The sequence below is a fragment of the Salminus brasiliensis genome, chromosome 11 (assembly GCF_030463535.1).
Source record: "Salminus brasiliensis chromosome 11, fSalBra1.hap2, whole genome shotgun sequence".
In the NCBI taxonomy this organism is placed as follows: domain Eukaryota; kingdom Metazoa; phylum Chordata; class Actinopteri; order Characiformes; family Bryconidae; genus Salminus; species Salminus brasiliensis.
This window is the reverse complement of record NC_132888.1, coordinates 32978253-32991245: the sequence shown is the minus strand read 5'-3', so window position 1 is coordinate 32991245 and position 12993 is coordinate 32978253. Positions and strand designations below refer to the sequence as shown.

The following is a 12993-nucleotide window of genomic DNA, read 5'->3' as shown; positions in this document are numbered from 1 at the left end:
TCTTTTGTTATCATTCGTATTATTTGTCTCTTTTATTTGTCATCAATTTTTCTCCTGTGGCCATGTCCAGGGAGATTTGCTATAGTCCCATGAATCTTAAATTTACAATATGAAAAATATGTGCAACTGTAGTCACAGGAACATCAAGATGCTTGGAGATGGTCTTATAACCTTTACCTTTAACATGCCTGTCTTTAATTTTCTTTCTAATCTCCTGAGACAACTCCTTCCTTGGCTTCCTCTGGTCCATGTTGAGTGTGGTATACACCATGTCACCAAACAGCACAGTGACTACCTGTAGCCCTATACATAGGCCCACTGACTGATTACAAGATTGTAGACACCTGTGATGCTAATTAGTGGAAACACCTTGATTTAACACGTCCCTTTGGTCACATTATTTTCAGGGGTACCATCATTTTTGTCCAGGCCTGTTTGATGTGTTTATTTTTTTTAAATAATTCTGTTGAAGCATGGTTCAAAATCAATGTCGGATTTTCATTTGTTCTTTTTTTATAGAATTTTTATCTATTATTACTTTTGTCAGATTCAAGTTATTTCTGTGACCATTCTGGGCATTCTGGGACCATTCTCTGACCATTCTGTGTATACCAACACAAGTGTTGATGAAAACTTGTTTCTTAGAAAGCAAAGTCAAGGGACTGGTTTGGGAGTAAATATACACATGGAGATTCAGCCAGGGTATACAGTATTACTGCTATACCGCCCAACACTCATATATGCTAATAATCTTGATCTACAACTGCTCTTGTGACTTGACTTACAAAACAACATACATAACACTTTATAAAGACAGAATCAATAAAATCAATATGAGATAAATCAATATTTGAATATTTTTGAATAGCTTATTCCAGTACTCGCATTGTGATGTTTGTGACATTGTGAAGATGTTTAATGAAATAAATGTGATTTGTTGACATACATAAGTTGAATGTCATACTTAAAATGTATATTAATTTAGTTTAAATATATTAACATGCATTTTGGTCTCTCTCAGCAGTGTCTCCAGGACAGTGCTTGTTTTTCAGCTTCATGCAGGAATTTGATTTGTCCGTAACTAAGTGATGGACCTTAGATTCATTTATAACACTGTTATAAAGCATGATTTCATAGTATGTAGAATCACTCTTCCAAGTTACATCCATAACCGTATTACTGACTACAATGGGCATCTAAAACAAAATAAAACAGAAAGAGCACTGGAGGGTTATTAAGAGGCATCACTGGCTAACCAAAAATAATAATTGTTATGTATTAGGGCCTTTAATGATTTCAAACAAATCAATCAGTTGTTATAACAAGCAAAAGTCACAACATCCACACAAACCCCATCTGAAAATGCAGATCACCTCATTATTTGCATACACTGCTGCAGAAAACAACATTCAACACCTCGCTAAATGGTAAAAATGCTTGCGTCATTCAGAGTAAATGGCCATCTTTCAATACTTGTAGTCACACAGTGCTGCACTTTCCCACTGGTTCTCTTTCTGCTCTGTCTGTGGTGTTTCTGCTCTGCTCTGCTCTTTCTGCTCTGTCTGTGGTGTTAGGAGTTATTTACCTGCGATGTGTGTATCCAGTTAACTATTCCAAGCATTGTGGTACACCATGTGTTTCGAAAGAGTTGTTCATTATTACGCTTCGTTATTTATGCTTTTTTTTCACTCCGTAATATGGTTAAGGAGCTGTATTTGTGACATTTGTTTTCTGTAAATAGTTGCAAAAACATTGTAGCAGTTCATTTGTTATAATTTTTCTTCTAACATTGCCTTTATTTTCCCACCCAACATGTCCAGTAAATTCTGCTTCATGAAGGTGTATGAAAAATGTGTTACCACTTTAGTTTGAGGGCTTCAAACTCTTTCCAATTGTCAATAAATAAATATGTTGTCTGTGTAATAAACTACATACTATGGGAATCATGCTTCATGCTTCGCTTTAGCTGAAGTGCGTCATGAAGCTGAACAACATAGTTATTGTGTCCTGGTAACACTGCTGTGAGGAACCAATACTTCATAGATATAATTTAAGAGCAAAGGCAAATTCACATATAAACTGCAACCTTTAATTATGTATCCCTTTTTATTCTGTGTCATGATCTGATGTGATCATATATCATTCACCTTATCGTGGAGGGAGGAGGAGATTCCATGTTTCCATGTATAGTTACTCTAATACCAATGCAATGTCATAAAATCTATGTCATCCTGAGAATTCTACCATAATTATGTATAGTGTTTTAAATGTGATACTCACCTCCTATGCAACTCTTATGTTATAAGTCATATTTAGAGTACTGGCATAAGCTAATCGTAAATATTCAAGTCTTGCTTTAAAAATGAGTTATTCAGTGCTTATGAATGTGTTAATAGTAGGTACCCTTCAGTGTTACTGAGCCCTTATAATGCTTTTAAAGCATTGTCTATATATATATAGTTGTAGTGCATTACAACAATAGTAGTTATATGTAGTGTAGTATAATAGTAGTGGTATGTAAAATGTTTTTATGAACAGATGTTAGAATACATTATAATATAATACATATAAAGTCACACACTTACTACTTACTACGTGTTATATATGTTGCCATAAGTGCAGGGTAATGATAGTCAGGAATTATTGACATGTTACCAAGCAGGTGTAAGTTTTAAGTTAAGATATTTTTCAACCAATCAAAAATGAATGGCTTGTAAACTCGAACGCTGGGATAGCTGGCTACTGATCTCCAAAAGACATTAGAGTAGTTTTAGTATTTTAAGCAGTATCAGTGTGTTACATAAACAGTGACAATAAAAACAAGAAAGGAGTACCATGCAAAAGTTTGGACACCCCAAGAGAGATTTGAGCTTTCATTTAACTTTTACCAATGTCTCAGATCCGTTCGTTAGGGCTATGACAATCATTATTTGAAGAGGCCAAGTAATGCAAAGTTCAAAGCATTATAAATACTCTTACTCCCTAAACCTTGTCCAAACAATTAACAGCCATGGGTTCCTCTTAGCGGTTGCTAATTATTTCTCTCTGAAAATGAAAATAATTGATGCCCATAAAACAGGAGAAGGCTATAAGAAGATTAGCATTTAGCTTTTTCTTTAGTTCGTAATTTAAAGAATTAGGAAATGGTCATTCACAGGATTGGTGAAGTTCAAGTTGATGTCTAGAAAGCAAAGAAGTGCAAGTTTTGTGCCTATTTTAGTGTTTGAAATCTACTTTAGAGAGCGCTAGCTTTTACTTACTGTTATGACCACACTAGAGATGTGACCAATGTTCAATGTTTAAAAAGAGTTCTGGCCTTTCGTACAGGAAGCAGAGAAAGACAGGCGGAGCAGAAAGTGATTTGTTGTTTGCAGTGTGAAAAGCCCTTGACTCTGAATATTACTGTTCTACATTACTTTTTCAATATACATTATGATTAATTATTTTAGCTAATATGAGCCACCTTTCTTTGCATTATGTCAGCAATTATGCAGATATGTAAATGTAAGAGACTGTTTTATGATCAAACGTGTCTGAATACATGAAGATCTAGGACTGCAATTTGGTACATATATCTATAATGAAATACAGCAATTTTAAGTATCTGCACATAGATCTTTCATCCCCACCCACAAATCCACCCACAAACCCACCCACACACCCACAGTGTATAGAGGTAGAGGTGTCAGGTGAAAAGAAGGAGAACTCTTAAGCCGTTTAATTGTGTGTTAGAGTGAGGGGGAATAAACACTGACACCCACGTCTCTCCTGCCTCTCAAACTTCTCCTGTTGTTCCTCGCCCTTTTTGCCCGTACACCCACCCACACAATCCTTTACAAAGTTACTCCAACCCTACAATTACTACCAGCAGGACCTTACACTCCTTATGAACCACACATACTATACATGTTGTCAATGCTATATCAAACCTTAACTATCCAAAATAGTAACTTCATTAGAAATACATTTTACAAAAATACAAGAAATACAAGAAACTTTAATGTAAGTTGATAATACTGTAATTTTACGTATACGAGATTTTATTCTGTTCATGGAGTGGTCTGGGGCTATTTGCATTGGTTCATTTATCATTAAATATTAAACCACTGTATAAACAGGAACTAGTATAACGCAGGACCCCAGCAACTTGATGTGGCAATGATTCCACAAGTAAAGGAAAGACTTCTGGAGGGATGTTGAGCCATCACTCCTGGACAGCCACCCACAGCTCTGTGGTTTTTGTAGTTGCAGGATCTCAGGTGTGAATGGACCTCTCCACCACATCCCACAAGTGCTCAGTTGGGCTCATGTCGGACAAATGTGCTGGCCTGACTAGAATATCCCTTCATTGTGGGGGTACATGGTCACAAATGGGAAAACATAAAAGGCACTGGTCATTAACGTGTTTAGGTGGACCAGTCTACCCAACTCATGACATGAGAATACACCCCACACCAGTATGGGACCACCACCAGCCTGCACAGTGCCTTCTTGACAACTGGTGTCCATGGCTTCATTTGGTCTGTGCCTTAATATTTGTAGTGTTGATCCTTGTTCTGTATGACTTCTGCACTTCATCTTGGCATGCTGGATATGAGCTTCTGGATAAAATCTTAACTGATGACAGAATCAGTGCTTGGACTCCGTCATGCTGGAAAACGCTCATCGCTCATCGCTCATCGCCAAATTGCTCCTGGATCATTGTGAGAAGCAACCTCACACCTGAAAGGTCTCAGGGTGTTTACCTTTTGGCATGACACAGGACTCATTGTAGCACTTACCTTTTCCTCTCTGGAAAATAATTTTTCCAGATGTCCCAAACAGTCTGAAAGGGGCTTCATCAGAGAAAATCGTCAGTCTGTCCGTTCATGATGTTTTTCTTGAAGAGAACTGGCTTCTTTGCTACCCTTCTTGACATCAAGAAGCCTTAGCTTCACTGTGCGTGCAGATGCACTCACACTTGTCTTCTTCCATTCCCAAAGATGCCCTGCATTGTGGTGGCCCAATCCCATAGCTGCATCCTCTCAATGCAGTGGCTGGAATGCAGTCATTTTTGTGATTTGTGATTAAGTTATTTTCCATGGAAAGGAATGACTTTGCTAGTAATTGCAATTCATCCGATCATTCTTCACAATCTAGACCTCATGCAAATTGCCACTATAAAAATTTAAGCAGGGAACTTGAAAACCAAGGTCAGTCTCAAAACTTTTGGACACGACTGTATATGTAAATATATCACTGCATATAGTGTGCATAGTGTGCATATAGTGTGCATCAGAATATTATGACCACCCCTGGTTTGTAATTAACTCACTATATAATCTACACTCACCATATAGGAGAACGTTGTGGTTCTGTACTTTAACACACACTAATATGCCACCACCAAGTCAGTGTTAATGCAGTGCTGAGAAAGATCCACCCAAATAATACTTATAATAATAATAAATAATCTACTCACATATCTATTAACATATTACTGTTATTTTGGTGGTCCTGTGGGTTACCTTTTGTCATTTTGTCCTGAAAATGAATGAAAACAAACATGCACGATTGCACACACACACACACACATATACACACACGTGCACACACAAAGTAATAACCCTTATCACTTAGTAAAGCTTAGCTTGTGTTGGAGCAGGTGAAAAAACTACAATTGCCCCAATAAAAACAGCATTTAAAGTCTCATTTTGCAATGAAGTTATATTTACATAACTACCAACGGAACACCACAGCTTTATTACACTGCATTCCAGCACTGCAGTGGTTGGGAAATCTCAATATATGGTGGGTTAGGGGCATCTTTCACATATTTGGTGCAGAGGTTCTCTACTGATAAGCTAGTCATCAAGGTCCGCTTGCCATGTATAACCAGTCCAAGAAAGATTATTTAATAATAGTTCTGCTTCACATGCAATAAACACAATAATGCACTGAGATGTAATTAGGTTTGTTTTTATAGTGTTTACAGAACATAAAGATTTTCAGAGTGTGGCTATTTAGTCCTACAGATCTTAATGTAACAGCCTAACTAAAAAAGAGAGCCAGAAGGTAACACAGATACGAGAGCACCCTGAAACCCTGGCATCCATCTGCTGCTGCTGCTGCTGCTTCTGCGGCGTCAACAAAAGCGGGTCTGAGTTTACTCAGTTTACCACATTTCCCTATGCCTACAAGCCTCAATTTAATCAATCTCTGATTTGGCTATCTTGACGGTTCACATTGACACCTTCTAGTGACCTGTATCTCTCTGTAATGTGAACGAATCTGTTCCTGAGCATTCCATGTGCATCAACTCCATCACCAACAATGACAAACAGTTCCTACACCCATTGTTGTTTTGCCATTACAGCACTTAGGTCAAGCGTTGCATAAAGGCACAAAGATTCATGAAATCAGATCTGACTGATCACATCCATGTTTCATGCCCACAACTCGGATTTGTGTCTGATCTAGAACCACAAATGAAAGTGACTCAAATCTGATTTGAAAAGATCAGATTTGACGTCCACACAGCACTGAATTTTTTTTAAGGCAAAATCAAGTCAAGTCAGATTTATTTGTACAGCGCTTTTTATAACTGTTGCCGTCACAAAGCAGCTTTACATAAATAGTGATTAATAAAAGACAGAGACAAAAAAAAGAAGAAATAACATAAGACATGAAGGATCAAAGACCCTCAGTGAGCAAGCCAACGTTGACAGTGGCAAGGAAAAACTCCCTCAGAGCTGGAGGAAGAAACCTTAGGAGGAACCAAGACTCACAATGGGGACCAACCCATCCTCCTCTGGTCAGAACTATTTAAACATTAATGATAATTACCAAACCAGGTATAACAGATTTGTTAATAGTTAAAAGTGGTGATATTAGTAGTGGCAGATAGTTAAGAGTCCATTTAGGTTTTAACATGGTCATTAAACAGGTAGCAGTGGTAGGAGGGTGTGCCGCTGGTCTGCTATGGGTAGTGGTGGGTGGGGGGTCTGATGATGACAATACCTCATTAAGGCAACAAATATCAGATTTGAGTCACCGGTACTCGAAACCATGTAGGACTTATAGTCAATAAGGGGTTTAACGGCAAGTGCAGTGCTGCTTTGTCTGGCTAAGCCTTGTAAGGCTAATAACAGCAGAAGTCTATTCCACCTAAAACACCTACAGGTAATGCAGTCATAGGTCACTGAGTTCTGTCATATTATTTATACCAGAAATGCATCAGTTTCAGTTTCTGTGCTAAAGAATGCTGGATGTATTAGGATGTTCTGCTGCAGTTCTTTAAGGTACTTGAGAACTTAAACACCATTCTTAGCTTCTACAGTCATTAACGACAGAATTCAGTATATTTTTAGGCTGCTGGCCATTACTCTCTGTTTAAGTCATGTACATTTACAGCACCGTTTATTATTACAGCAGAAGCTCCTGGATTTCCTCACTTACAGTAAAATAGTGATGTTAATGTGTCACTCGCAGGAATGGCAGTTTTCATTTCGTCCTGGGTTTTGGGGGGGTGGCAGTAAGCTTCTCTACCCTTCAACAGTTTGCTCGAATAAATTCATCATGCTTCTGAACTGTCTTGTTACACATTAACGCTCGCACACAGGTGCGCAGCCCGATTTGCAGATTCAGCTTGCGCAGCCAGAGCGTTCGGCTCGCGGCAGGCTGTGAGGGGGCCTTTCCTGCTACCTCCAGCGCAGTGACAGGACGTCCCGTCATTAAAGGCTCAACCCCGTCGTGCGAGCAAAACAAAGCGCGTTTCAGCACCACGCGCCAGACAGCTGTTGCGCATCTGGGGCCTTACGGCAAGAGTGGAGGTGGGGTAGGAGTGTGGGGTGTGGTGTGGTGTGTGTGTGTGTGTGTGTGGGGGGGGGGGGGGGGTCGTCACGTCACAAGTGTGCCGAATCAGGGCGCTGAGCACGGCACTCAGATTGGCGCGCGCTCCGGACAGCTCCCGGCACTCTTCTCGCGCCGCAGCTCGCGCCCAGCTTGTGCCATCCTGCCCCGCGAAATGGTGAGAGCTCTGCTTTCTTTAACTTTAACGCGAAGGAAATCGCCTGCTTCTGCGTGCACCTGCTGAGGGGTGTACTCTGTGCAGTGCTCAGGCATAGACACGTAGCATTGAATGGATGTTTGGAGGTGCTGTATTTGCATACGATAGAGATGAACACTTAACAGTGTAAATTGGTGCAAGTGATGGAGAGAGGGTGCATCTTTCTTTGAACTTTCCTCTTCCTCTGGAGCATACAAATATTTAAGAAAGTTTGCATGTAAGAAAAATAAATAGATTTTTTTAATAATTAAAACATTCCCATAACTAAAAAGCTTTTGTTTAATTATACCTCCCTGCAGCGCATCCCCGTCCTCGCTGTGGATCGCGTGCATTGCGCAGTGCGTCACCGTACTGTAGTGTTTTCACAGCCAGAACTAAACTTTGTGATTTGTAGGCTTGCATTAACCGCAGAATGGAAAACATGACTGCCGTGCGTGTTAACGTGTGTGCTGTTGTGTAAAAGTGTTGCTGTGTTGTGTGCTGGATGCGCGTTCACGCCTGCGCTTTTCCTTGCCCGTTTCGCAGAGCGCCATCCTCTCGTGCCAGGACGCGAACTTCGCAGGGGGCGCGCGCTACTCCTGCGCTTACTCCGCCTCGCCGCCGCCTCGCGCCACTGTTGACGTTTCCAAGGCGACGCTCGCACCCTTCTGGGACGCCGGTGCCCTGGACAACGCGGGTTGCCAGCACGAGCCGCCACGGCGGGGTAAGAGCCACACTGTGCCGGGATCAGCGGCGCGAGCGCCTTCCCGCCTCTAACCAACAGGAATGTTTCCATTAGATTTTTTTTTCCTGTTTCGTTTGAGCCTGGATGAAGTTTATTTCTATACTCAGGACTCCTTTCTATACAAGGGTTCCCTGGTTTATAGATGAATCAATTCATTTGAACTATATAGTTGTTGGTTCTTATATCCTACAGAATAACGTTGTCAGCCCACTAATCATTTCAATATGGAAATGAACCCTTTCACATCAGTTAGCTAAATGTATGCTATGGGATCAGGAAAATCAGTGTTCTGGTTGGTCTGTAGGTTCTTCAAGGGTTCTTAAGTAAAAGCAATGGTTCTATATAGAACGATGGCGATGTTAAGAACTATTTGAGTGCATCTGCTTAGTTAAATAGCTTTTCCCTGACAAAAGAAAGCTCCTGTACACAATTCTATAGAGGATGTTCTAAAATGTTCTATATATAGCACCAAAAGCATTTTATTACTTTAAAAAGGGGTTATTCAAGGGTCATTAAGTAAAGATAATGGGTCTATATTTTCATATACGAAAGAAACCTCTTGTACATGGTTCAATGAAACCTATAAAGCCTGTTCAAAATGATGTGTTACAAAACCCCCCCAATTTGTTTATTTTTCAGTAAAAATCAGAGTGAAAATCTGACAGCATCAATTTACATGTTTTTAATAAATGCAGTTTAAATATTCATATTCACAATAATAATAAAGACTCTGTTGTTTTATTAAAATCAGCAAAGTCTACTCAGATGTACCTGGAATGAATTTAATATGATTCAATTGATTTGAGGAAATATTTGCACTTAGACAAGATTAGTCACTACATGGTCCAAAAAACATTTAAAGTTTCTAATAAATACCTCTTTATATGCGTTATATGGCTATAACTCTGTTCATTTCAGTTGCCGTAGTTACTGGTTATATTCATTCTATCTATTTCTTTTATTATAGACACTTATCCTTTGAACATCACTTTAGAATAACACTTTTATACACATTGTGATTCTTCTAGATGCACTGCTCCCTTCTGCACATGCTGCTCTGCATGACTCCATGTGGCCGGAGCAACTGTCTCCTCACCTCCAGAGGAACAAACAGGTATGCACTGTAGCAGAACCATGGCAACACACTTCTAACTGAAACTTTTAAGAGTGAAATCCTTGTGCTGATGTCTAGCTTTCTCGCCGATATGCAGCTCCAGGACACGCTGATGCAGAAGGAGGAGGAACTGGCAAGACTACAGGAAGAGAATAACAAACTCAAAGAGTTTTTGAACTCGTCGTATGTGAAATCTCTCGAAGAAAAGTCAAAGGTAACATTCGTTTATTTGTTTCTTTCTTTATTCAGACTGTAATCGACTGACTGAGGCCCACAAACTGGCTCCTTAGAAGAAATCACCAGGACAAGCTTTACAGAGTGTTAGCAAAAATGTCACAGTTATAAAATTTTAGTTTATTATGAATTCCCATTCAAATAATCACAATTAACAAATTCAATATTTCTTTGTTTTTGTTTTTTTTAAGTTTAATATAGTTTACTGGAAGCAGGTTAAACCCACTTATGTTGTGGAATGTATCAGAATGTTCTGTAAAGCTTGTCTATGAAAGAGCATATATGTGGGTGAGGCATGGATTGCATGAAGCATGGCCCTTAATCCCCAAAACATGGGACTTTAAAAGGGACTTTTATCTTAAAAATTATTACTCAGTAATGCCATGAAATATAATGCAAACTGGTTAAGTGGTTATTCCATTAATAGGAGCAAACTAAGTATTAGAGAAAGGGGCCTGGAAAAGCATGGAGTTTAATTATATAGAGTTAACAGAGGTTAAACCCTCCATAATGTTATTTCTTGATACGTCCCTTTTCTCCACAGTTTTTTAAAATTTCAAATCAAACTAGTCAGATGTGATTAAAGTACACATTCCAGACTTTATTTCAAGGATATTTGCATACATTTCGATGCACTGCATTGGAGATGTATTCCTTTATATTTTTGCATCTTTATTTGTCTAAAAATCTTTATATTTTTCTCAAAAGCACTTTGGCTGACTATTGTGCCTTTACCATGCCTTACTTTATTTTAGCTGGCTAACCTAGCTAAGCGCTAACAGAGGCACATTTCAATATTGTAAGGCACCTACTAGTGATAAACTTTCATAAATATTCATGTTTTGCAAAATTCTAGTGTGAACGTTCTGATATTACTATAAAAAATCAGGCGTTTGGTAGTGAAATGTAAGAAGAAAGTACTGCACATCACCCAAAATGAGACATAGGGATAATCCAGAACAACCACTGATGGCCCTTGGAATTGATTGTCTTCTCTCAAGATGAACTGCAATTTTTCATTTTCTACTAATAAAGGATAGTAGTACGCTTGCTGTATTGAAGAAGCTTTTCTTTTACCTTGAAAATGTTGACAGTGCAATATTCTTTCTCTCCCCTTCTCTCATTTAGAGACTTCTTTCTGACCAGAGAAGCTCAGACACAAGGCAAAGGAAGAGGACTCTAAACGAGGAGGGCGATTTTCTTAACCTGAGTCGTTTGCTGCAGGGCAGCGAGGGCAAGCGGGTATGCCGAAACCTATCTCTGGAGTTCTGCTCGGCTGAAGAGCTGGCCACCACCCCCCCACTGGACTCCTGGATCTTGGAGACCCTGGGACTACAGGACGAGGACACCATTGACCCAGACAGCAGCTTTAGTAGCCCTACGACTGACTACACGCCTTCATTCAACTCCCCAGTGCCCAGCACTGACCACTTCAGCCCGGCAGCAAGGGACAGCACTGTCTGCAGTCCCGATGCTAACAACCACTGCGAATATGGCAGTGTCATTGACTCTTCCAGCAGCTTCAACCACAGCATGGACACCAGCACAGAGTATTCAACCCTTGACCCTTCGCCTCTGTACACGGTCACATCTACAGGGTCCATGGTCAGCTCTCTGCCAGCTATCGTTCCTACTGGACTCTTCACTCCTCCTCGGGCAGCTTCAACCCCTCAGCGCTTGCACAGTACAAGCTCAGGCCCGCTCTATAACAGTCACAGTTCCCCCAGTCCAGCAGGGGGTGAAAGTGTGCAGTTCTCCACACCTCGTGCAACACGCAGCAGAACAGACTTAGCATTTAGCATGTCTTTAAGTCCACAGAGCAGTGTAAAGACACACACTTTCCCACAAGGACAGGCTTTCACCCGAAGAGATTCACAAGGTGGATGGAACTTTACCTGGGTGCCTAAGCAGTGTTCGTAAAATGAAGGAGTAATGGACAGTGATGTTAAAGGACAAAGCACATTTTCGAGGTTCTGTTGTTGTATGTCTTGCAGAGTGTTCCTGATAACAATGATGAGACATGAAACCATATAGCTGAGAGGAAACTAATGAAATGCCCATTCGAATCAACCATAATTAAAGATGACATTATTATGACAGACGTGTTTGTGAGTGTGAGTGTGATTTGATTGATATGTGATTGACAGAGTGTATTTGTCTGTTCTGTTAGAATAAACAATAAACAATCGCTAAGTAAATGATGTTGCTTAATTTGTTAAAGGTAACATCCTAAACTCTGTTGCATGAATTAACAGATACATTTGCAATCTCAGACAAGTAGTATGTCCTGTGTTTAAACCATTAACAAAGTTTACTAGAAGTAGACTGGGGGACAGACTGCTGCAAAAGCTGCCTTAGGTGCATCAAGAAAAGCTACTGTAGTAAAGTTAAAACACAGAACACACTTAACACCTTGTTATGGATACCCACTGATTTTTAAGATTTAAGAAGTCACGTTTATTAAATAGTCAAAAGTTTGAGAACTATGAGGTCCATTGCATAACCTTCAGCTTGTGCCTCATGAGGTAGTCCATTGTCATTATGCTGCTGTGGAAGCCATCCTCTTTTAATCTCCAGTTTTCCTACGGACAGTATGATGTTGGCTTGTAGAATTTGCTGTCGTTTAATCAAATCCGTGTTCTTTGTGTTAGCCTTCTCCTGATTTGTGGGTATTACATGTTTACATTTCCCTAGTGCTGGGTAGCTACCTGGCTGATGATTGATGAGACAAGTGCTTTGAGGAGTCAGAGTGTTTAAAAGCTTTGACATTTCCTAACAATGACTGTAAACACGCCAAAGCCCAAACAGGCTAATTAAGGTCTGAGACATTGGGTGCCCAAAGGGGTGCCAAAACTTTTGCATGGTGCTCCTTTT

At 39.9% G+C, this 12993-nt stretch overlaps 1 protein-coding gene across 1 annotated transcript; it reads left to right on the top strand.

The window, feature by feature from the left end:
• The first annotated feature begins 7945 nt into the window (after window positions 1-7945).
• gmnc (geminin coiled-coil domain containing) lies at window positions 7946-12567 on the top strand. The gene is made up of 5 exons (XM_072691299.1): window positions 7946-8008; window positions 8573-8750; window positions 9800-9885; window positions 9983-10099; window positions 11248-12567. Exons 1-5 carry the CDS (start codon window positions 8006-8008, stop codon window positions 12037-12039), a joined length of 1176 nt encoding a protein of 391 aa, XP_072547400.1. The 5' UTR covers window positions 7946-8005; the 3' UTR covers window positions 12040-12567.
• Window positions 12568-12993: the final 426 nt, after the last annotated feature.